Consider the following 25403-nt stretch of genomic DNA (forward strand, 5'->3'; position numbering starts at 1 on the left):
AGCCAGCAGTACTTCCAGTGAGACTTATTTCAAGGACTTGAAATGTACAGAAATCAAACTTATAACTCTATCCATGCACCTGGATGACTTCTTTTTAGGCATATTCAGTCATGGAAGGGCACCAAGAAGCTTGATGCTGTATCTCAAACTACATCTGTGATCAATGAGGATAGAAAATAAAAGGTTCAAGAAAATTTGACTATTCAGTATACTAACTGAGCCAAGTGAGGTAGTGGAGGATTTCTGCAGATTCCCAGAATCACATTTAACTCAAGACAATGCTGAAGAGAAAAGCAAATTCAGTAGCAATACCGAGGAAAGAAATGCAGATAATGTACTAAGTCTAATTTATGAGAATTATTAAAAAGAGGTGATCCGTGGATGGCAGAGAATCATCATTGTGCAAGAAGTGATAAAGTCAAGACAGTTTGTGCACAACCAAAGACATGCAAGGAACCATCCCAGTCGAATATGCTTTGTAGGCACCACCAACGTGAAAAGCTGATCGATCAACTGATTGCTGGCACGTTGGAAGCACTGTACACAGGGCATTGCAAATACTGAAAAGTACCCTAGTCTCAGACTACCAGCTGATCATAGCCATTTTGCAAGTTGTTTTGCTTGCACATGTTGATTCTGAATAACACAGGCAGAAACAGGTTACCTGATTTTTTAAAAATATATTTTTATTAAAGATTTTCTTGATTTACAAATGTATGTGCAATGTCTCTCTCTTGTATTTTTTTCCATGTAACACTTAAAAAAAACCAAACAAATCAGTTTCATTTGTTGAGACATTAGGAAGAATAGGGGGAAAGAGGTGGAGGGGGTAAAGATGAGTGGGGGTGGGGTCTGGTGGTGATGTTTCTATTTTACTTAATATATGTGGGGTTTTGTGTCAGTGTTGCTTGTGCGGGTTCTCTGCTGTTCACTTGTGTTCCTTTGGTGGTGAGAGAGGTTGGAATTGGCCTAGAGTGTGGCTGTTCATTTGTGGTTGGATGTGGTGGTCTGTTCCATACAGGCGTCCTACTGGGAAGACCCAGTTTTCCGAGTGCATGTTCTGGAAGTTGGGCAATAGGGGCAGTGCAGGATTCCTTTTGGTGTACCGACCTCCCCGCTGCACCAAGGATTCCCTGCCCAAGCTGCTTCAGGTCGTGGCGGATGTTCTCCTGGAGACACCTAGTTTGGTCATCCTAGGGGATTTTAACATCCATGCCGACACGACCTTACAAGGGGTCGCTCGGGACTTTGTGGAAAGCATGGCCTCCATGGGCCTGTCCCTGAATAAGTCTGGCCCAACCCATAGCCGCGGACATGCCTTGGACCTGGTGTTTACCTCTATGGATGTTGGTGATCTGACACTATGTAAAAGCGGAACGAAAGAAGCGCCATAGTCAGATCACTTCCTGGTGCAACTGGACTTCTCTGCGACCCATCCCCTCTGCAGGGAGGTGGGACCAATTCGGATGGTCCGCCCCTGCCACTTAATGGATCCAAATGGTTTCCAGAGAGTGGTAAGGGATGCTTTATCCCATGTTGATGGCCTTTCAGCTGATTCCCTGGTGGCCCACTGGAATGTGGAGTTAACCAGGGCTATTGACTGTTTGGCTCCGAAGCGCCCTCTCCGATTGCATGGAGCCCAGACAGCCCCGTGGTTTTCCACGGATCTGAGGGCAATGAAACAATCGTTGAGATGGCTAGAGTGCCGGTGGCGGATAACTCATTCCGAATCTGACCGGACACAGGTTAGAGCTCAACGTCGAGCCTACCAAGTGGCGATAGCGACGGCGAAAAAGACTTTCTTCACCGCCTCTATTGCATCTGCCGAAAACAGCAGCAGGAGACTTTTTCAGGTGGTTCACAATTTAGCGGAACCACCTGCAACATCGGGGCCCAGTACGGGCTACATGATCTCCTGCAATGATTTTGTAAAGTTTTTTTGCAGATAAAATCACTCAGATTCGGGAAGAAGTAGACTCCACCGTGGGAGCAGGGCCGGGGTGGGAGAGTGCTAGAGTTTTGTCTAGTCAAGTTGAGTGGGATCAATTCCAATCTGTTACCTCCGAGGATGTGGACAGGCTGCTTGGACGAGTGAAACCAACCACCTTCTCCTTGATCCTTGCCCATCCTGGCTTATAAAAGCTAGCCGGGAAGGACTGGGCTTCGTGGGGTGGTGAATGCTTCCCTCCGTGAGGGAGCCTTCCCAGACCCACTGAAAGAGGTGGTTATTAAACCGCTTCTTAAAAAACCATCTTTAGATGCGGCCACGATGGCCAACTATCGCCCAGTCTCAAATCTTCCATTCTTGGGCAAGGTGATTGAGCGAGTGGTTGCTGAACAACTCCAGGCACGCCTGGAAGAAGCGGACCATTTGGATCCCTTCCAGTCGGGATTCAGGCCTCATCATGGGACTGAAACTGCCTTGGTCGCATTGGTTGATGATCTCCGGCGGGCTAGGGACAAAGGTGAGAGCTGTTTCCTAGTTCTGCTGGATCTCTCAGCGGCGTTTGATACCATCGACCATAACATCCTTCTGGACCATCTTGAGGGGCTGGGAACTGGGGGCACTGTCATACAGTGGTTCCGCTCCTTCCTCCTGGGCCGTGTTCAGAAAGTGGTGGGGGGGGAGATGAGTGTTCAGACCCCTGGGCTCTCACTTGTGGGGTGCCTCAGGGTTCTGTCCTCTCCCCCATGCTTTTCAACATTTACATGCAGCCGCTAGGATAGATCATCAGGAGGTTTGGGCTGGGTGTTCATCAGTATGCGGATGATACCCAGCTCTACCTCTCTTTTAAATCAGAACCAGTGAAGGTCCTATGTGAGTGTCTGGAGGCGGTTGGAGGACGGATGGCGGCTAACAGATTGAGGTTGAATCCTGACAAGACAGAAGTACTGTTTTTGGGGGACAGGAGGTGGGCAGGTGTGGAGGATTCCCTGGTCCTGAATGGGGTAACTGTGCCCCTGAAGGACCAGGTGCGCAGCCTGGGAGTCATTTTGGACTCACAGCTGTCCATGGAGGCACAGGTCAAATCTGTGTCCAGGGCAGCCGTTTAGCAGCTCCATCTGGTACGTAGGCTGAGACCCTATCTGCCTGCGGACTGTCTTGCCAGAGTGGTGCATGCTCTGGTTATCTCCCGCTTGGACTACTGCAATGCGCTCTACGTGGGGCTACCTTTGAAGGTGACTTGGAAACTACAACTAATCCAGAATGCGGCAGCTAGACTGGTGACTGGGGGCGGCCACCGAGACCATATAACACCGGTCTTGAAAGACCTACATTGGCTCCCAGTACGTTTCCGAGCACAATTCAAAGTGTTGGTGCTGACCTTTAAAGCCCTAAACGGCCTCGGTCCAGTATACATGAAGGAGCGTCTCCACCCCCATCGTTCTGCCCGGACGCTGAGGTCCAGCGCCGAGGGCCTTCTGGCGGTTCCCTCATTGCGACAGGGAACCAGGCAGAGGGTCTTCTCTGTAGTGGCGCCTGCCCTGTGGAACGCCCTTCCAGCAGATGTCAAAGCGATAAACAACTACCTGACATTCAGAAGACATCTTAAGGCAGCCCTGTTCAGGGAAGTTTTTAACATGTGATATTTTAGTGTCTTTTTGGTTTCTATGGAAGCCGCCCAGAGTGGGCGGGGTATAAATGGGCGGGGTATAAATAATAAATTATTATTATTATTATTATTATTATTATTACATACGCTGTTCTACATCTATTTCAGTGTGGTCTCAAGCTGTTTTAGTACCAAAAGAGTGGTGGTTACCCCGTGTGATGATGTTTATTGGGAGAGAATCAGGAGAGCACAATCCAGGAATTGGATTTCTCAGCCTTTTCTGGGAGGGGATGCTCTCCTTAAAAAGGTTCATATTCTAGAAGTACTATTGGGTTCCAATCTGTCACTAAATCCCAAGTGTTTTCTGTGGAGGAGTACTTATGCCCAGCTTGGCTGGTTCATCAGCTATGGCAACTCTTACCTGAGGAAGACTGGCCTCAGTAGTCCATTCTCTAGTGACTTGCCTTGACTACTACAATGCACACTCTATGTTTGAAGATAGTTCCAAAGCTGCATCTAGTGCAGAATGCAGCTGCTAGGTTGGTGGCAGGAACAACCTAATGGAATCATATGTCATCAGATTAAGAAGTGCTGCACTGCCTTCCAGGTCCAATTCAAGTTGTCAACACTAGTGCAAAAAGCCCCAAATGGCTTGTGACCCAAGTAACTAAATGAATGCCTTCCCCACTATCAACCATCTTGGGTCCTATGGTCAGCAAAGGAGGCCATTGGTGGTAGTGGTGTTGCTATGTGCCACCTGTTTGTGCTAACCTAGGTAAGGAATTCTTGGTGCCAGTCCTCAATTTGTGGAATGCTCTCCCTGGTGAAGTATGTCTGCCTCTTTTATTATTAATATTGAGAAGGAACCTTGATATTACTAGCTTAGGGTATGAAATGTTTAATCCCTTAAATTTAATTTTAATGAATTGTATTGTTTTGCTCTTTTATTTGCCACCATGGGCTCATTTGGAAGCATAAATTTCAGTGTCAGAGGCAGTATATCTCTGAATACCAGTTGCTGTGAATCACAAGATGGGGGGGGGCTTTTGTGTTTAGCTCTTGGACGTGGGCATTTTTATAAGCACCCTACTGGCTTTTGTGAGAACAGGACACTGGACTCTATGGACCTTTCTTCTGATCCAGCAGAATTCTTCTTTTGTTCTTATACATACTGCTCATGGTACACTCTGGGAGATGAGTTACATTGCATCCTATTCTTCAGGATGCAGATGGAAATAAGATGATTGCTGACATGGAGGCAGTTACATTTTGTTTCCTTCCTTCCCATTCAGGGGAAAACGTTGCCATACATTGAAGCAATATAAGTGTCTTCCTTGTGCATCTACATTTTGCCCACAACTCTGCCAGCATACTATCACTGGCAGAACAGCTCTGCTGGTAGGGTGTACCACTGTTGTATCTTATCATTTATTTATTTAATTTCTCTATTGCCTTCTCTTGAGGATTACAGGGCAGTTTACAATATAAAAACACAACTATGCATAAAATAATAGCAAACAAAAACAATATCTCCCACCACAGTTTAAAAGGCCATAGATGGTTTAATTAGCCAAAGGCCTGGAAGAACAGAAATGTTTTGTCTGGCATCTAAAGATATGCAATGACGGCACCAGGTGAGTCTTGCTGGGGAGAGCATTTCATAATCGGAGAGAGACTGCAGAAAATGCCCATTCTTGTGTTGCCATCCTCCTGATCTCTTGCAGAGGAGGCAGACAAAGAAGGACCTCATATGATGATTGCAGGATCCAGGTCAGTTCATATGGAGAGAGGCAGTTCTTGAGGTATTGTGGTCCTGAGCTGTCAGGGGGTACTTAAGGGTATGCAGTACCGGCACCACTCTTTTTTTGTTGTTAAAAGTGTGGCACTTACCATAACAGCTTCATGCTAAATACCGGCACCTATTTTTCTAGAAAAAAAGCACTGGATACATTATTTAAAACATGGAACAAATTCAACAGCCACAACACAACCAATTATTACATATTTAAAACCAATCCAGAATTCATTCCGTCACATGGGCCAGGAAGGGAGTGCCTGACTGGAGCTTTAGTACTCTCTTCTCCTTTTTCCTACTGAATTTGAGAATTGACTTGAGACTTCTATTCTGAAATATGAAGTAAAGACTGCAGAAGCAGAAGTAAGCAAACATTCCTTTTGTTACGCCTGCAGTGTTCCAAATGGTGGCCATTTCTAATGCAGTATATACTCCAATCCCTGATAAAAGTCAACATGTAATGGCTTAGAAAAGAAATCATTGTTCTCAAGAGGAATTCATGTGTTTGCACACAATAGGGCAGGCCAGCTGGGAGTGCTGATCCAATACTGAACCTGGCAGGAATTATGATTCTCAACTATTTCCCACATGATCAACCACTGTGCACCAAAAATGCTTTCCCCCAGTATTGTGTACTCCCACAATTTCTTAACTGTGCTGAATTCACCCTGACATGATTTTCAGAGCAGTTTACAACAGCATTACTACATAGAATTGCCATATTTCAAACAGTGAAAAAAAGTTGTTGAGCTTTTTTATGGAAAAATAGCAAAAGGGGCTGCCATACATCCAGATTTTCCCTGACATTTCTCCAATTTCTGCCCAGACACTGCTGCAAACTTCAGTATTATGGATATGTCCAGTGAAATCCAGACGTATGGCAACCCTAAGCACACAGGATTTGTAGAGGAACAATGGTTTTATTTAGTGCCCCCACCCCAAAGCAGGATTGAACAAAATTGAGCAGCTGTGAGTTGCATCAGCCCCCCCTCCCCATATTGCCAGATTAGCACTCCTTTCCTGGCACTAAATAGAATGGGAGAGTTCATAAACTCAGGACAAATAAAAAATATTGACAAAATACCATAAGTCAGAAGTCATGACACAGTAACTATCCACAGAGTGCCCATGACATTCATGTAACCCTGACCCATAAAATTTGTGAGATATTGTGCTGTCTTCCTTCACGAAATACTGGACTTGTTAGCACTAAAAACTACTTCGTATGCTGGGGAATGAGAGCTCTGCAACAGAGAAAAAAATAAAGAACTCCTGTAAATAAAGTCAGTGTACAAATCAAAACAATAAACTTCACACAGGCAGTTAAAACTCATGTCCTAGTATACCTTCTTTTTTTTTTGCAACTCTAGGTAATTATGGATAAACAATTTAAAAGTTACACTTAATAAATAAAATAAAACACATGGATGTAGTCTTAGTAAATAAATGGATACATCACCTAGCTGCAGTATCAGTATTTATAGCCAATTTAGTGTCAAGGGCACCAACTACTGTGATAAAAGGAAAAGGAAAAAGTGGCTGCTAGAAACACAACACTGGTGTTGTTAGGACACCAGTACCTAACAACAAACATTTTTATGTTATGCTTGCACAGAACAGCAGTGCCCCTTGTTTTACTTAATTTTTTTGATCTAGCAGTTGCACTTGGGAAGAGGCGCTGAGGACTAGTGACTCATCTCCGACTAAAAGGTGGAGCTTCCCTCCAGGAACACCATTATTCTCACACATATAGAGTTACAAGCAAACAGCGCCTGCTGAGCCAGAAAGGGAGAACATCTTAACTTCCGTTCGCTTTATAACCCCAGAAACACCACCCCCGTCCTCCCTAGTTAACTGGGAGCAAGCGAGCACTGCCGTTCCACCTTAAATCCCTTATCAGCAGCTCGTCGCGCTGACCAATAATATCCTTAATCCTAGGGGGGGAGGAGCAACGAGCAAAATATGCTAAATAATTGTGATTCATTTGCATAACTGTTGAAACGGCCAATATGCGGATTGGCCGGCGGAAAAAAAAGCAGCTCGGCGCATCCGGCCCCCCGCTTCCCGGTAGGAGGTGTGGCCAAAAGGGAGTGGGAGGAGAGATCGGTGCTCATTTGCATAACGGCCAAGCGTATGCTGTAGGTTGTGTTTTTTTGAATCGGCGGCGGCAGCGGAGGCAGACGGCAGCGACCGTGGGCAGAGCTCCAAAGCGCGGGCGGCGGCAGCGGAGGACGCGCGCGCAGGTACCACTCGGACTCTGAAGGGCAGGGAGGGAGCGGGGCTGCTGGGGACGAGTCAGGGCTTGCGTCGGAAACGGCGGCAACCAACGGCAGTTTTACCAGAAAGCAACTGGACTAATCACTTCAGGCTGCGTTTTGTCGCGAGGGGAAGGCTTCTTCTTTTCTCTCGGATTCCTCCAACCTGCTTCTCACGGATCTCGGCTGCTCTGGAGGCTCCCTGCGGCGCTCTGCTGCCCCCAGCGGCAGCTCCTGGTTGCTTCTTTCCCCACCCACGCGCTGCCTGTCTGGCCGGGAGGAGGAGGAGCCCTCCCTGCTGGCAGGAAGTGCTTGCTCCCGGACATGCGCAGTGCGTAAGCGCGCGCGAAGCCCTCGCCTGTAGCTCTCGTGGGGTGGAGAGGCGCCACGAGGAGCTGAGGCTTCTGAGCGAGCGGCCGTTCGCTTTGCTTCTAAGCACTCGAGGACGAATAAGCTGGAAGTCGGAGCAATCGGTTAGTGTTTTAACTTACAGTATTCTGTGCATGTTGGTTGGTTGAATGCAAGTAGTCTTCTTTATTTAAAAGTTCATTCCGTTGCTGCAGCTTCATTATGATTAACCAGACAGCTGTCATAGGACCTTTTTTATTTCTGTTAGCTTACTAAAATGTTTATTTCAAGTGGGTGAAGGAAGTAAAATTGGGTTGGGCAACTTTTCTTGGTTACTTTCATGTCCTCATTTAGAAAGTTCCAGAATACTTTTAGTGCTAGAGGAAAATGTGATCTAAATCCAATACATAAAGTAAAAACAAGCACTGCTCTAAAAATGTCATTGTCCCATAAAAATGTCATTGTCTGTCACTTGTCTCTCCGCCAGCACCATTTGTGTAGTATTAAATAATGATAGCACAATACTCTGGCCTTCTGACTGCAAGCTGCCAAGTTTAATTTTGGAACAGGCTTGCTGCTGGGACTGGCTATATAATAAGCAAGTCATGGCCCAATAGGAGGGTAGTTCTTTGAGGATCTCTATTGTCTCAGGATAGGCTACAGAATAAAATCTGAATGTATTTGTTGCCCCCATTTATGCATGTGTATCCAGGAGATCAGTTGTAAACAGCAACAGTGAGATACTGTTTGTTGGTTCAACATAGCAGTAGGCTGTTGTGTGCACGTTCGTTAGGGAGTGTGCCTTTAGTCTGCTCTTGTAAAAATAAAAATATCTTATTGATGATGTTGACAGAAATAGGGAGAAGATAATGGTTGGTACCTGAAGAACGGAAGGAAAAGCCTTGTTATTACATAACAGCAACATCTATCCGTATTAACTTTCATATTAAATAGATCTGCATAAATAAGCATACTTTTATTACATGATGGCAGAATGTCTGGCCTGGTTATATCACAGATTAATTTTGAGTTTGTTGAACACTCAAAAGCACTATATAAATGCTTATTATGTCAGAATGGCCCAATTAGAACTTTTCTAATAAGAACCCTCATACAGTTATTGCAAGATTGAAGGTGCAGGAAACTGAAAATAAAAATCTGTATTTCATGGAGTCATAGAATTGTAGAGTTGGAAGGGACCCCAAGGGTCATCTAGTCCAACCCCTTGCAACGCAGGAATCTCAGCTAAAGCATCCATAACAGATTGACATCCAGTCTCTGCTTAAAAATCTCTAAGGAAGCAGAGTCCACAACCTCCCGGGGGAGACCATTCCACTTATTTGAATAAGTGTATGGAGTTTTTATTTATTAGTTTATTGCTAAAATGGTAAATTATCAAATCTAAGTCTTCCCACCGCACTCCAGTTCTCATCTTCTGATACTTTTCATAGTCTTGAGTGGCTTTTCTATATCTATACATAAAAAACTAGCTTGTATTCTGGACACAGTTTTTGTGGTGCAAAATGCACTGCTGTTAAACTCAAAATGGCTGTCTTTCATTAAGCTTCAGGGTGTAAGCATAATCCTCACATGCGCAAGTGTAGTTTCCCCACATGTGAAGGGATCCCCATGGGGCACAAAAGAATACTCTTCTGTTACTGTCCCTCCTTGGGAACATGGGCAAGCGCACCAAGTTATTATGGGGAAATAGGAAGTGTGCGCGCCTTCCATACCTCTATCAAGCCATCTTTGATTCTTGGAGGGGGGTTGGAATGAAAGGGGGAAGTGCACACATACCTCTGACTTCCGTATAAGAGCCTGGGGCCTTTGTGCTTCCAAGTGGGGAGGTGGAATAGAGGGAAATACTGTGCCTCAAGTTTCTGTCTATATGCTTTATTTAAGGAAGTCTGTTCATCACCCAACTGTTTAAAGTTTATTTTTCACTAAATATACCAATTAAGTTTTTAGTTAAATGAACTCAGTAGGGTATGTGATGTGCAATGTGAATCCTTCACACTAAACAAGACTTATACTTGGTAGTTTGTGTTATGTTTTACTTATCCTTCAAGAACAGTGCATATATGCTTTATATATCTGGATTGGACTACATAATATAAAGTGCAGAAATAATAGAAATTAAAGGGAAAATATCGGTTGCAAAACTGCTAGCCTATCTCACAGAGAATTAGTTCATCCCTTTTCTATTCTTCCCTTCCTCCAAGGGATTTAGAGCAACATACATAAGATGTTTCCCACTTAATCCTCACAACAATCCTGTAAGGTAGATTACACTTTGTGAGGAGAGTAGACAAACTTGCTAAACTTCATGACTGAACAGAGATGGCTTTGTGTTCTGATTTATCCGCTATATTGTATTTTGATTCTAGATTCAGGTAGGTGTTGGTCTGACATACTCTGTCTTATTACAAAGCAATTTCAGAAATAGACTTGAAAGAGAAGTTGCTGAATTACAACTTATTACGAAAATGAAAACTATGGAGAGACCTGGTGTGAATAGATATATTGGATTCTTGTCTCATTACACATGCTAAAGCTATTTTTTGTCATCTGCATACTATCCCTTGCTTTTTCTTGTAAGACTAATTACAGTTGTTAACAGTCGTTGACAGGTTTACCATACCCATTGAGCCAATCACCCATCTCTTACTACCCTTCTGAGAAATACCCCACCCCACCCTCCCACAATATATAAGAGTGACTTCCGCTTCAGTGTTTCAGAAGAAGTGTACATGCACACAAAAGCTTATACTAGAACAAACTTAGTTGGTCTATAAGGTGCTACTGGACAATTTTTTTTATTTTTTATTTTTTATTGTATTTTGAATACATCTTTGATTTATTGAACAATGGTTACAGGATCAGTATCAGTATCAGTTTAGACTGGTGGACCTGAAGCTGAAACAAAACACTGAGTAGCATGCAAGTTTCTCTTCCCAATTTGCCAAACTTTGACGGGGGGGGGGGCACCTTTAACATGGGGGGGGGTTCCTTCCTATTGTATCCAAAGCTAATAAATATTTTGCATTTCAGAGTGAAGTTAGAATGGGTGTTTCCTTCTTGACAATAGCACAGACCATTTAAGGTGGCTATTCAGCTGAATCACTCCCAATGTGTCTCTTTATCTAGATATTCCAGAGTACTGATGGGATTTGAACTTTTTTCTTTTTAGAACACGCGCGCACGCACACACACACACACACACAAAACACATACTGTTACTTTAATAGTAAATAGTACTGTTACTTTAATAGTCTATATTTCTGACTCCTAAACTTTAATAAAGGAAAAAGCGTAGATACTACTGTCTTAATAATGTGTGGTTCATTAAATGGCAAATTCTTACACATTTTCTTCAGAAGCCTACAAATTTTGGTTTACGTCCACCATTATTTTGTTTGCACCAACCCTATTCCCTTTCTGAAATTGTCATGGCTTATAAAGGGGAACTTGGGGTGGTCTGAAGGAGGTAGGGAAAATATGGGGTCTCTCCTGAGCAGTGCAAGATATTCCTGCTGTTCCTTGCCCCCTTCACAATCTGCAGCATAAAATGAGAGGTGGTTGCTTCCCTTCCACAAAGTGCTCTTCAGTTCGCTGAGAACTAGGAGGCAAAGGAGAGTAGTTGTCATGGCTGGACATGTTTGTGAACCCCTGCTAGTCTATCCTTAAATGGTAATTTGCATTGAGCTGTGGTATTTATAATATTAATTTATTAAACTGCAGTGATTAAGCAACTACTTGTTGTTAAAAGTGAAAACTTCTACAGCTTTAAAGAGAGGAGAGTGGGTCACTAATAAAGCTATATCACCATAAAGCCATGTATTGTATAATAAAGAAAAATTCTGGCCTGAATCAAAATATGCAGTGTACTGAAGACTGCATATGTAGTGCTCATCATACCTAAATATTTGCAAATCACCTTTCATTTGATTATCTCATACAAGATGCAGCTTCCTTATTATGACTTCATAGTAGAAAATACACCATTGATTTATGATGAATGGATGGGTAGTCATCTAGTTATTTATATACTAATGAGGATTCAAGTGTCCCTATTCTTGTGCTTTTTGTCACCAAAATTGTACTACTGAAACACAAGACAGCCGTACTTCCAGACTTGAGGTAATGCTGAGGTATGTACAAGCAGGAACAAATGTGGGGGGGCGACCCTGCCCCAGCTTTTAATGAATCAATAGGATGGATTGTGGAGACTGAGACACTGTGGGGGGCAGGCAGTGGAGTAGAATTGTGTGGCTGGAACCGGAAGACAAAAACATATAAAGAGTAGAAAAGATCAGTTCATTGTTTGGATAGAAGCCATTTCTATCCAAAGTCATTTAGTTTTAAATTACTCTGGGAGCAGAAGATAGAGTTGCTCATAGACATCAGTGAAGAGATTATATAATTTAATGTACAGGCAATCCTTGTTTTGTGCAGGGGTTATGTTCCCCCATGGGTGTTAGAAGACACCTCCCCCCCACACACACTGCCCAGGCTTGTGCCCCGGGAGATCACTTTGGTTCTGCTAACACAGCAGTTTGACTTTACCCCTCAGAGGCACACTCTCTTGAGACAGAAGGATGCCAACAAAAACATGCCTGTCGATTGCCTGTTCTAAACTCCTTTGTGAGTCTCTCCTTCTTTGTGAGAAGATCATGAATATAATGCAGAATCTTTTTTCCACTCTCTAGATTATCACCGTTTTGATGTTTATATTCAGATTCTTTCTTTTTAGATATAATATATTTTACAGTGGTGCCCCGCAAGACGAAATTAATCCGTTCCATGAGGCTCTTCGTATAGCGGTTTTTTTGTCTTGCGAAGCAAGCCCATTGACAGCTTAGCGGATCAGCTGATAAGCAGCTTAGCTGCTTAGAAAAAGGGGGGAAAGGGGGGGGAACCCACAGGAACTCGCAAGACATTTTTGTCTTGCGAAGCAAGCCCATAGGGAAATTTGTTTTGCGAAGTGCCTCCAAAACGGAAAACCCTTTCGTCTAGCGGGTTTTCTGCCTTGCGAGGCGTTCTTCTTGTGGGGCACCACTGTATTAGTTTTACATATAATCACATTGCGTAACATCGTATCCTCTTATTAAATCTCTTTGGCTCAACTGTGCCTAACAACGTCCCCTCACTCCCGCCTAATGGTTTACAAACTTAAATTTTGTATCTTTGCATTTCACTTCCTTTCCCATTCTTGTTGTATCATTACCTAAGTTATTACATTACTTATCCAGAATAGGTAGTAATTTCATCTTACAAATCTTCAGGTAACACTGCTAGTGATGTTATATTCAGGCTCCTTCTACTTGGACTCTTTTTGGTTGGTGTTGTGTATTGCATTCTACTAGCTGCTCAGGACCGCAGTACTTCAAGGAACTCCTCCCCATATAAACCAAACCAGGCTTTTGTGTTCATTATCTGAGGCCCTTCTTCATGTTCCTCCATGAGAGGTCTGGAGGGTGGCAACGTGAAAACAGGCCTTTTCTGCAGTGGCTCCTGTGACAGAAAAGTTTGTTTTTGCTGGGCAGGTTGGGTCAACAAGTGTTTTCTTTTTCCCTGCCAGTAAATGGTTAAATGAATGGCAGCTTATGACTGGCTGGAGTTCCAGGAGAGGGAGTTGAAAAGGGGAGGTTTTGGAGAGACAGTTGGTAGGTAGGGAGATAGGGAGTGAGAGGAGAGAGAGTTGGTTCTGGGTAGAAACATCCACTCTCAGGAATATATCAAAATCTAGAGAAAGAAGTCTCTGAGAAGGACAGTGTGTGGCGTCTTGTAGGAGTAATTAGACCAGGAATTAACTGGGATGCTGAGCCTGAGCCAGGAGAAGCTGTGAGAATACAGTCTATTTAGGACTCATTCCAGTCAGGAAGGGAGAGATTCTTCTAGAAAGAGAAAACTCTCAAACCAGTTAAGAGGGGTGTGGTGATCCCTTGAGTCTGTTTCTTGGAGTACCTCAGGAGTAGGGGTGTGTAACTGACAGGAAGTACCCCCTTGTTTAAGAACCAATGAATTAAGCGGCAACAGCTGTGCAACAACAGAAAGAGCTGAAATAACATTATAATCTGAAGTATCCTATGTTTGACCCACTTGTGTCATAAACTTCCTTTGTTTAATGACATCTTTATTGTTTATTTGATCAAATCCTGCCTGAGACTCCAAATTATTAAGTTTTCCCTCACACAAGTCCCCCACAAGATAATCTGGGGTAGTTTGTAAGAATTCATGAAATTGGTGTTCTGTGAGGTGGGTACACTACATTTCAATAAGGGTGGGCCCAACGGCGCCAGGGGAAATAGTGCCATTGCGCTGTGGCAGCTCCCCATTGGTGAAATGCTCTCCCCGGGGAGGTTTGACTGGTGCCTTCATTATATATCTTTATGTGCCAGGCAAAACCTTTCCTCTTTAACCAGACCTTTGGCTGATTAATATTCTACAGCCTTTTCAATGTATTTGTGGGAGAGGGTGCAATTGTTTTGTTGTTTTAACTAGTGTTTTTATATTGTAGTTTTATCTTGTGAACTGCCCTGAGATCTTTTAATGAAGGCTGGTATATAAATCTTAACAAATTAATAATAATAATAATGACAACAGCAACTGATCAAGGAGGCCTTCATGTTTCTAATCAGGGTTTTACTTTGATCCTCTTAGTCTGAAGACAGTTCCTCCGCTATCATTGATTGCATCGGTGGGGAAGGATGATCAATTCGTTTTATCCTTTTAAATGTCTGAGCAGTTCCATCAGGTAATGTACCCAGTTTTAGTTAGGTAGTTATATGGACTTTTCTTTAAAGTTTCCTTTTCCAGCAGCTCTTCAATTGAGGGTCTCTGAGTAACTTTGGACCAGTACCTGTGTCTTGGCCTAACCTACCTCACATACTTGTTAGGATAAAATAGGGAGATGAAGTACCATGTATGGTACCTTGAGCTCCTTGGGAAAAAACAGGGTATAAATGTAATAACTAAATTAGTAAGTTTGCGTAGTAAGCAAATGTATTAATAGTAAGAATTTTTCAAAAATGTTATTTCAGTAGTGAATATTAAATAGGAGAATGCTAGAAAAAGAACAGGTTCTTAGATTTTTTTTAGTATGAAGGTTTTTTTTGTTTTGTTTTGTTTTTAAGGAACTCAAAGGCATTGTTCAGGAAACTGCTTCATGTGTCAATTGCTTAATATCTTAAGCATTAGTATCATAACACATAGCCTGGACAACCAGGCACCTGGGATTTGTTTAGCCAGGACAATGAAGTAACATTTATCTCTATGACAAATCCAGTTTCTAGTTCTTGTATGACAAATCATCTACAATTTGAAATTGAGAGGTAGGATACAAATATTCCAAGAAAATCCTGTAATCGTCAACAAGTGTATCTGGATCCAACTGGATATAGCCTTGGCCTTGAAACATGCATCCTGTATACCTTTCCTCAACAAAGTTTTGAGTGACCCATTTATGATTGTTCTTGTTTTTTATTTGACAAAATCATAAAAGAAGAGCCACAGATCAGCCATAGTGCCACATGCAGAAGACCCCAGATTTATTTCCTAGCAGGCATACAAAATACTCCATCCCTGGATGATGGGTAGTCAGTCTAGATAATACTGAGATGGATGGACCAGTGGTATGAGGCAATTTCCTATGATCTTAATGTGTATTTGGATGTGCCTTGGAAGTCAAATGGCTTACGTGGCGTCTTTCAATTTTCTCAATGGGAATTGCCGACAGCCCTTTGTCCCTTGGTTGTCGAATGTTTCAGAAGTCAAACAGTTTTCTGGAACAGATTACTTTCGACACCTGAGGTACCACTGTATATTATTTATTTGGGACCTCTTACTATAATCTAAGATCAGCAGGCTCTGATAGTCAGTGACGCGTGATAGCTCCCCTCCCCCCATATTCTGGGCAATTTTCCTCTATTGTAGTTTTTCATATAAATTTGGTATTTCAGAAAATTCATTGCTTCATAAAGTTAATTAGTAACCTCATAAATTGATCCAATACTAGTTAAACTTAGTTGTTTCAAATATATTATCTTTTTCCAGATTACTATACTACTGAAAGGAAATACACTCCTCTTTGGGTGTGCTAAAATTAGTGTGAATAAGCACCATCATCCGCTCTCCCAATGTAAACAAGGGAAATGTATGCATGTCAAGTGTTCAAATAAAAATAATTTTGAATAAAACTTTGATTTTAAAAAAGCAGTATACAAGCCAAGCTAATGTGCTCTGTTTCCAGCCCCCTCCCCATCAAATATTTTTGTTTAACAATTTTCAGCTATTGTTATTAGCATGGTGTGTATGATTTGGTTTGGGTCACTATGTAAAGACACTGGGAAATTTTCGAGGGGAAAAAATGGCATTATGCATGTTTCATTAGGGTTTTCAATGAATCTGACAATGTGGCACTGCACTTGGCTCTGTGAAAGACCAGGATTCCAAGCTTGAAATGCTGGGCCTGATTATAATAATTTTATTGAGTTAATTAGCATTTGTTTGACCCATTTTCCTTTTAATGATTTTCCTGCAATGTACCCTGAAGGGATATTTCTCAGATCTTACCATGCACATTGCATTGTTGCTATATCATATGTATCTGTGGATGTCCTACGAAAACTAATACAAACTTGAGAATTTTTGAAGTGGTTCTTCCTTTGTTTTTCTCTGAGAAAAAAGAAATACTTAAAAAAACTATGGAAGACAAATGCAAGCTTTTAAGTTGCCTAAAAAGAACTATAAAAAGATTCAAATTGTGTTTATTGTATTCTATTTTGTTTCACATATTCACAAATGATTAGTTTACGACTGAGACTCATTAAAGACTTGTAATTCATTGTTATTTAATGTTTAAACCCATTCACGTTAAATGAAATCAGACATGTTCATAAACTCTGAAAAATGGAGTTGAATCCAGGCATAGTCATGCATTACTAAGTCTAGATCCAAACCAGTTTGTATCTAGTATTAAGATATTTACAAATCTGAAAAAGTTTTGGTTTGGTTACATGAAGGCTATACACATTTGGAAGCTATACTGGCTACTCAGCTGGTAAAAAATGTACCCTTTTAATCTTCTTTGTTATACTGTTTTTTCCCGAGCACTCAAATTTTCAGAAAATTAAGTAGTGAAATGGTAGTCATATCTAGGCTGACTTGGAAGTTGCAGAGAAGTAGAGCTGGATATTGTCTTTGTGTTGATGACTCCTTGGCCTAAATCTTCTACTGACTGCTTTATAAGATCTTCAGTCATTTTGGGGACAAGGTGGAACCCTAACAGTATAATTGCCATGAGACAAGTATAATCACCCAGTGTTCCTGGAAGTAAAGTAGAAGTAGGACCACCAAATACAAGGCCTCTCATTTCCATACCACATAATCAATTCAGGAAAATTGAATTGAATTGGTATTGAAAGTTGTAGAGCTCAAGGGGAAACAAGGCCACACATCTTTGTTATTTCTAGATTGGCCTGAACTCTTTCCCCCAACTTTCAAAGTTTGGTTGCGTAGTAGAAAGCCGTTTGAGCTGCATTTGCAGGGTGTCCATGGTAGCTTGTTTCAGGTTAACAATCTTGCATTTTGTGATGGGGTAGCCAGTTTGTGTGGCTTATAAAAATTCTTTCATTGAGGAAGGCTGAAGTAGCTCTGAGTCAGCAGTTGCCATGTTCAAAAAACAAGATTTAAGATAAACATACAGCATTTATGTTTGGCACGTTTTAAAAACTCCATCACCACACCCTCGAATTGAATTTTTCATTACATTCAGATCATAGTGCTCCGAACAAGCTTGTGTTGTAATGCTAGCTGCTTCGAATCTTGTTTGGAGAAACACCTGGCACAGTAACAGTCTGAATTCCCGGAGAGGGTATCTTTTGAACATGTTTACATGTTGCAAAGTGAGTTGTGTGTGTCGCTTTTTACCACATTTTTCTCCACATGTTTTGAGCCAAGGTTTGGTCTGTAGTAACTGACACTACAGTCTAGAACTTCCTCGAACTTGGCCCTCCAGATGTTTTTTGGGACTACAATTCCCATCATCCCTGATCACTGGTCCTGCTAGCTAGGGATCATGGGAGTTGTAGGCCAAAAACATCTGGCGGGCAGAGTTAGAGGAAGCCTGGTCTAGAAGTAGTAGAGTAAGACCAGAGATAATAAATCCCCTTAAATGTTGAAACCAGATTTTTGTTAAAAGAAAAAACTTACCAGTTTTGATTTTCAGAGTGTTCAGCTTCATATCATATCTTTCATTATTATTCAGATTTTGTAATTTAAAATCACTTGGCATACTTTTAACATAAAATTTGTAAACATTTTAAAATAGCAAAATTAAGTGAGTAATAATTCAGATATTTATAATGGATGTGATATGAAGTTGAATGGTGTTTTAGTAAAAACAAAGTGAATTCAAAACTTAATTACAGATATATCTTTGAAGATAGTACCTTAGGGCTCAAAAGCACGTTGCTAGTAGCAAGTAATTAAAAAGTATAAATTGCTGAACATGTTTCTTTACTTCATTGCCCTATGCTTGCATTTTGTACTGAGGGGACAATGTGTCGCAATCCCGTAGAGCCTTTGAATAACTCTTTTGTAGGGTTACATTTAACCACTTGGATTGTCTGCAGACTGCTTTAGAATTACCTTTTACATTACAGGTCTGCAGTGCATGCTCATCACGTGAGTGCCTGTTCCATGTTTTGGTGATGTGCAAGCAAGCAGGGTGCATCATCACTGTATTCTCACAAACATATATATAACCAGGTACAGTGGTACCTTGGGTTACATACGCTTCAGGTTACATACGCTTCAGGTTACATACGCTTCAGGTTACAGACTCCGCTAACCCAGAAATAGTACCTCGGGTTAAGAACTTTGCTTCAGGATGAGAACAGAAATTGTGCTCCGGTGGTGCGGCAGCAGCAGGAGGCCCCATTAGCTAAAGTGGTGCTTCAGGTTAAGAACAGTTTCAGGTTAAGAACGGACCTCCGGAACGCATTAAGTACTTAACCCGAGGTACCACTGTATTGAAGTCCCCCCCACCCTTTTCTCCCTTCCTATAAAACTGTTTGTGCAAAGAACTTGGGAATCTGGTGTAATAGCTATCTGTGACTTTCACCATTATAAGCTCATGAACAAATTTGGGCAAAGCCTCTGACTCAATGTTTGCTGTTTCTTTCAATAAAGAAAACCTCCCTGTCCATGGAAATAAAGTTTGGGAGGGGGTTAAAAGAAAAACGGGAAAGCATTCAGATATGCTCCTCCCCCTGGTAGAATCTGAAGTGGTACAGTCAGCAAAACGTTCCACATTACAATAGATGCTTGAATCTGCTTGAAGTCAGGATCAGATGATCTCATTGACGTTCATGAATTTTATATAGGATGCCAAGCAAATTGTCAGCAAATCACAGAACGTACCTGTAGAACAATGATTTGAACAATCAATGATTCTTTCAGTTAGCCTCTCTAAAAACAACAAGGACCCATGTTTTTGCACCATACAAGTCCTGGAAAGTGTAGTTTATAACTTTTATATTTCAGTTAGTGAAGACAGATATAATCTGTAATTTGATTGCTGTATTTGAGAGGTGGTGTAGCCTAGTAATAACGAATGTGAGTTGGCAGCCAGGAAGTCTCTAGTTCAAATGTTAACCACAACCACAAACATGCTATGCCACTACTATCATGTTCAAACAGGGATGATAGCAAGAATTTCTACAATGATGTATGTGAGGTGCAACACTATAAAACACTATCTACATTATTCTGATGTTCATAATCATGGAATATGATAAGTATGATTAACCCTTCATACATAGAATAGGAAAATGCACAATAAAAATATTATACATGCAAAAAGAAAGGAAAACTATATTATACTTGGTCACTGAAATCATGCTGAAATAACTAGAGTGAACAACAAGCCTACAAATTATGATTCTACTATTATGACATGAGGTATATTTAATCTCTCCTCTATTCTATGTGTATTCTGTCCTTTGTGGCTGAAAGGACAAATGTTACTGCAAATACTTAATCTGTCTTGCATTTTTGCTTCTGTTAAAGCAATTTTGCATCTCTGCATACTATCCTATGTTAGACAGAAGTCTATTGTAGGTCTTCAAACCAGAACATATTTAAGGAAGGAATTGAGTTCATTGGTGTTTGAAAAAACCTAATTACCTATTCCCCTGCACAACTTTTGAAAAATGCTTCCGTAATGTTTATAGTGTGGATGATTTGAGTAGGGTTTCTAATGCCTTAAGAAAAGAGAGAACTGAAATCTGGCTCCTGAGCAGCATTCCCTGCCTGCCAGTAATATTTGGCTTCATTCCTGTTGTCAATAATATGTGACATGGACTTGCAGCTGCTTGGATTCAGATCAGGATTGGAGTGTTATATCCTGATCTACCGACTGGTTCAGAGAGGCACTCTTTGTGCCTTGTGAGTTTTTTCTGTTTGTAGCACTTGTGCTCCAAGATACTGCAGCGTCTCTGCAGCATGTGCACTAATAGCCACTGTGTGTGTGTGTGTACTACTGTGTAAGGAGGGAGGTGCTTTGTGATAAGTGCTTTACACACTGCTGCGTTGTTACTGGCTGCTGTTGAATGCACACAGTGCAGCCATCTTAGTCGCACTTTCAGTGTAGCTGAAACAGTGCAGTCTCAAAATGGCTGACGAAATGTTCTCTGGAGCTGTTTAGCCTGCCTGTATGCTAATGAGCATATCTGGTGAAGTCACATGTTACAGATTCTGAGGTAAGAAACAATTCTGGATTTTGCTTTTCTATAAATAGTTCAGGGTGTGTGTGTATAGAAGTGTGAGACCAAAAACCCCAATTATTGGCAAAGTGGGTATTTTTTAAGTTTTCAGCTGTTGGTGAAGGTAAGTTTTACACGTGTGTTTCACAAGGACTGTGGAAGTGCTTGCTGGGGTCAAAGGTCACTGTTCTTAAAAAGGGCTGTAATTTGGTGTCGCCACCATTTTGAGAAGTCAGAATCAGCTGATTTTATTAAGAAAAAGAAAATAGTGGATCTTTGCTAGCTTTGTATTCAACTTTGTATAAAGGATGAAGCAGTAGCGCAGCCACCAGCATTATTTTTTTAATCTTAAATTCTTGAGATACTTAGATTATTGTAATTTTGGAAGAATATAGAACCCCATTATATTTCTAAATAATTACTTAACTACTTTATGCATTTATCCAGTGTGGTGTTGTCAGAAATAATAATTTTAGAATTTACTGTATTGCAAGAAATAATAGAAATAAAATTTAAGTTTTAGACCTTGATGCTGTTCCATTTTAGATATGAGATAATTTAAAACACAAAAACTATGGCATATATTTTTATTTAAATATATTAAGTGTACCGTGAAGATTTTCACTGGCCCAGAGAATGAGGTAAGTAACAGCACATGCTTGCAAAGGTAGCATTTAGATTTCCAGCTTGAAGACTATTTTCCAAAACATGGGCTTTAGGGGCAGAAGCTGAATATTGCTCCTGAACTCAGGACCCATAATGTTGCGCATTATGTCCTCCATAAGTGAAGTCTACATAAGAACAGTTTAACATTACATAGACTTCTTAATTTTTTAAGCGGTACACCACAATTAATAGGGAAAATGTCAGGTATCTTTCTAAAACGGAGTTCCCAACATGGTCACACTGTTTTGTAATTTGGAAACAATTCAGATCTCAGTGGACCTAATTCTTAATGGTTGGAGTAATGGGGGAAACTTGCTCACGGTCTTGACTCTGCTGACAGAAGCACCATGGTGGGGGGCAGTGTCTTCCCTTTTTCTTTCTTATGACCATTCTGGGGAGGAGCCGATGGGTTTGCGTTCCTTGCCACCTCAGAGGTTCAGGGGAAACAAACCATATCTTCTCTACTTATCCTATCAAAATTGATGATCCTTCGTTCTCAGTAGGTATCATTTCTTACACTGAGAATTAATTTGTAGAATTATGGATCTCAAGTGATATAGTGGGCAGTTTCACCCTGAACTAAATGCGTGTCCTTTGTAACTGCAAAATGGGCATATTGCATTCTCATACGGATATGAGAATGCGATATGTGAGTTGGACCCATATTTGACATAATAATAATAATTAATAATAATTAATAATACATTAAATAAAAATAATTTATTATTTATACCACGCCCATTTGGCTGGGTTTCCCCAGCCACTCTGGGCGGCTCTCTTGTGGCAAATTTGATAATTGTAATGAAACTGAAACAGTAAAAATACTACTGAAAACAAATTCTTTTAGATTTCACTAAAGTTTACGTAAATTGTTTTAAGTACGTTGAATGGAATGTGGTTTTGTTTACCGTGGTACCTTTTATGTAGAACCAATTTTCAGTATTTATTCATTAAGTTTAGTGTTCATACTTTACCTGTCTGCCAGTTGAATTTCTTTGTTAAATATTGCAAACAATTAAAATTATATGTTGGAAGGTCTCTTGTAAAATTAGCTAGATTTATTTGTTAGCTGTTAAATCTGGAACTTTTTGTAATATCTCAGCTAGTGGAAACAAGGAGAATAATTATCAGGGAGCAGACCAAAATGGTTTTGCTTGGCTGTATCTTTATGCCACTGTTTTTTCCTGTTGACTCTCAGTACTGTGCCAGTTGACTGAGGACAATGCATAGGTACGATAAAAAAAAGTTCCTAGAGTTTCCATTTGCTGTCTTATGCATTGGTAGGCTATTTTAATTATATTCAAGAAATACTAGCTTAGTAATTAATGTGGCCCACAGGCTAGAGGTTCCCCATGCCTAATTGGAGTCAATTATTACTCTGTGGGATAAGTAAATTTCAGGTATGTTTCATATTTTTGTGTGAGATGCAGCTGAGGCCAAGTGTTTTGATCGCTGTTGATTTCAGCATGACTCTACCATTTGAATTAATAGGATTCAACTGCACTTAACTTTATAATGGGTGTAAAATAATTAGCTTAGGCACCACTTTGCCTAAATCTCTCTAATGTAGTTATCTTATTCATATTCTATATATTTATGCCACATTTGTGATGTTCTATCATATTATTATTATTTATTGTTTGTAAGCCGCTTTGGAATTCATTTGAATGAAAAGGGGTACAGTATAGAAATATAATCAGATCAGATTAAATCATCCCCAAATATATTGACTGCAGGGCCATTGGCTTCTCAAAATCTTCTCGCTTGCACATTATTTTCAAGAGTTTTATGTCATAAATATACACTTTCAGGGAAGACCAGCATAACAATTACAGTGTTAAGGAGAGCGCAGATACTGAAACAATTTATTCTATATTTATGATGTACAGTACAGATTGATGACTGTTTGTGTCTCTAGTACTTAACTGACTTTATAAAGAGACACTTAAAGTGACAGTCATGAAATGTTTTTATTTGAAATATTAGTTTGTCTTCAGGTTAAATACAGCCTGTTGAGAGTGTTTGTAAAAGTCTGATTTTGGGGGTTGCATTATGTCCCATATTTCCTGAGATTTAAAAATATTGTCAGCATCAGCACTGCAAGATGATTTGCCCTTTATGCAGAATGAATACCATTTCCGCTGTCATGATCCCTTAATGAGATGGTGTTGACTTTCAAAAGCTGTGTTTGCTCTTGGAACTGCTTAAGTATTTTGATTGGTCTGATATTCACAAACAAACATAATAGTTACCATCTTAATAGTTATAGACTTGATCAAAATCTATATAGATTATTCAAGAAGGTGCTGGCAAGAAACTGCATGGTAGACTGATCTTGCAAAATCCACATAGGTTTTTCATTTATTGCTTCATAATATTCATTCTCCTCTCCCTGGTAGAATCTGAGGAGTAAAATTCTGCTGGAAATTAAAGCAAATAAATTTAATTCAGTTTTGTCTCCAAACTGATCATTTCATTAACACTAAAAATAGTACTGCCAAAATTATGTTATATGACTCCTGGGTTCCAAAAAATCATTATTGGATTACTCTTTTAAAACTAGGTTGAATAAAACATGATTTGTTTTTAAAGGGTTATATTATGTGTCCCTTTTAAAATAAACATCATTTTAAGAACTTTAAAATACATTTACATATTTTAATGGCATCAATACAATCAAAATCAAATATACACTCATCTCGTAAAATTGAATCAATGGCCCTCCATCAAGTACATTGTTTTGATGCTTTTCTAGAAAAAACAATGAGCCAGAGGAAAATTATAGATCATGTGTTGTGTTTATTGTGCAAATTTGGATTCTTAAAGTGTAAACTGAGGGTGGACCTCTTTGCTTTTCATTTCATAGACAAAGGTTTGCCTAGTTGTTACCACCCTTTGTTTCTGGAAAGTTCTGAGCATTTTAAGTGTTCAAGTGATACTGCCATTACAGATTGCTGCTTAATGCCTGTTGTATTTTCCAATTAGTTTCTGGTTCCTTGCTAGTCTGGCATGAAGTCTTTCTCAAGAAAAATATTTGATAAAACATGGCTGAAATGCAGATACTTTTCAGACAGAATATATTATTAGAAAGTATTATTAAACTAAAGTATTGAAAGGAAGAAATGGACAAAATAGCAAGAAAACTAGTAATATAAGTGTCTACTTGGACCGATGTCTTTCTTCATTGCTTATCTAAAATTGGATTAGTAAGCAAAGCCACAGAAATTTACAAAGCCTTTCTTCAGGCATTTCACAGTGAGTTCTGCCTAGAACTATTCAGGACAGTATTCCATATGGTGGGCATCAGGTAAAATCCAGAAGAGAGAGACTTGAAAGCTGGGCCAATTATGAATGACAACATTTACCAGAGCTATAAAATTATGCTAGGCAATAAGCTTATCATTATTTAAATGAACAAAATTGCATAATAAATTAAATGTGAGAAAGTTGATAAACATTTTAGAAATCCTTTGAGAAATAATGAAAACTATTTCTAATGACCAAATTCCATTATTTACTGGTAAATTCAGTCAATCGTTTTATTTGTAGGCCACCTTTCCAAAGTTAAAGCCACACTCAAGTCATCTTGCAATATATAAAAAACTACATAACTACAAACATAACATCAAAAAGTACTCAACCAAATTAAACGATTTCTATGTAAATAATAAGATCCAAAATAAAGATACCAAAAAACCACCATCAACAACAGCTGCCTCTTAAAAAAATGCCCCAGCCGAAGATTCAACACCAAGAAGGGCTCAGGAAACCCAGCCAGATGGGTGGGGTATAAATAATACTATTGCTGCTGCTGCTGCTGCTGCTGCTGCTGCTGCTACTACTACTACTACTACTACGACTATACAGAATTACTTTATTACATTTGTCAGTCACTTTATACAGAAGGCAAGTCTCAAAGCAATTTAATAAGATAAAATACAATAAATAAAAGCAATGTAAAATCCGTAAAATGTAAAACAATGAACAGTGCAAAAATGTATAAAATGTGTTTACCCAG

General features: G+C 40.2%; 1 protein-coding gene across 6 annotated transcripts in view; it reads left to right on the forward strand.

The window, feature by feature from the left end:
* The first annotated feature begins 3735 nt into the window (after positions 1-3735).
* ATF7IP (activating transcription factor 7 interacting protein) overlaps positions 3736-25403 on the forward strand; it is a 69742-nt gene continuing 48074 nt past the window's right edge. Inside the window, exon 1 of one of the 6 annotated variants that reach the window (XM_081928554.1) lies at positions 3736-7592. Coding sequence is in view for 3 of the 6 variants with exons in the window: in XM_081928551.1 (XP_081784677.1) it covers positions 14663-14709 (47 nt within the window). In the remaining 3 variants the exon portion in view is untranslated. Of the gene's footprint in view, positions 7593-7928; positions 8078-11994; positions 12104-14624; positions 14710-20385; positions 20717-25403 lie in introns of those variants that run through there. The other 5 variants (XM_081928555.1, XM_081928553.1, XM_081928558.1 and 2 more) reach the window with 5 other exon arrangements.

This window comes from Podarcis melisellensis (assembly GCF_964234715.1).
Source record: "Podarcis melisellensis genome assembly, chromosome: 10".
NCBI classification, from domain to species: domain Eukaryota; kingdom Metazoa; phylum Chordata; class Lepidosauria; order Squamata; family Lacertidae; genus Podarcis; species Podarcis melisellensis.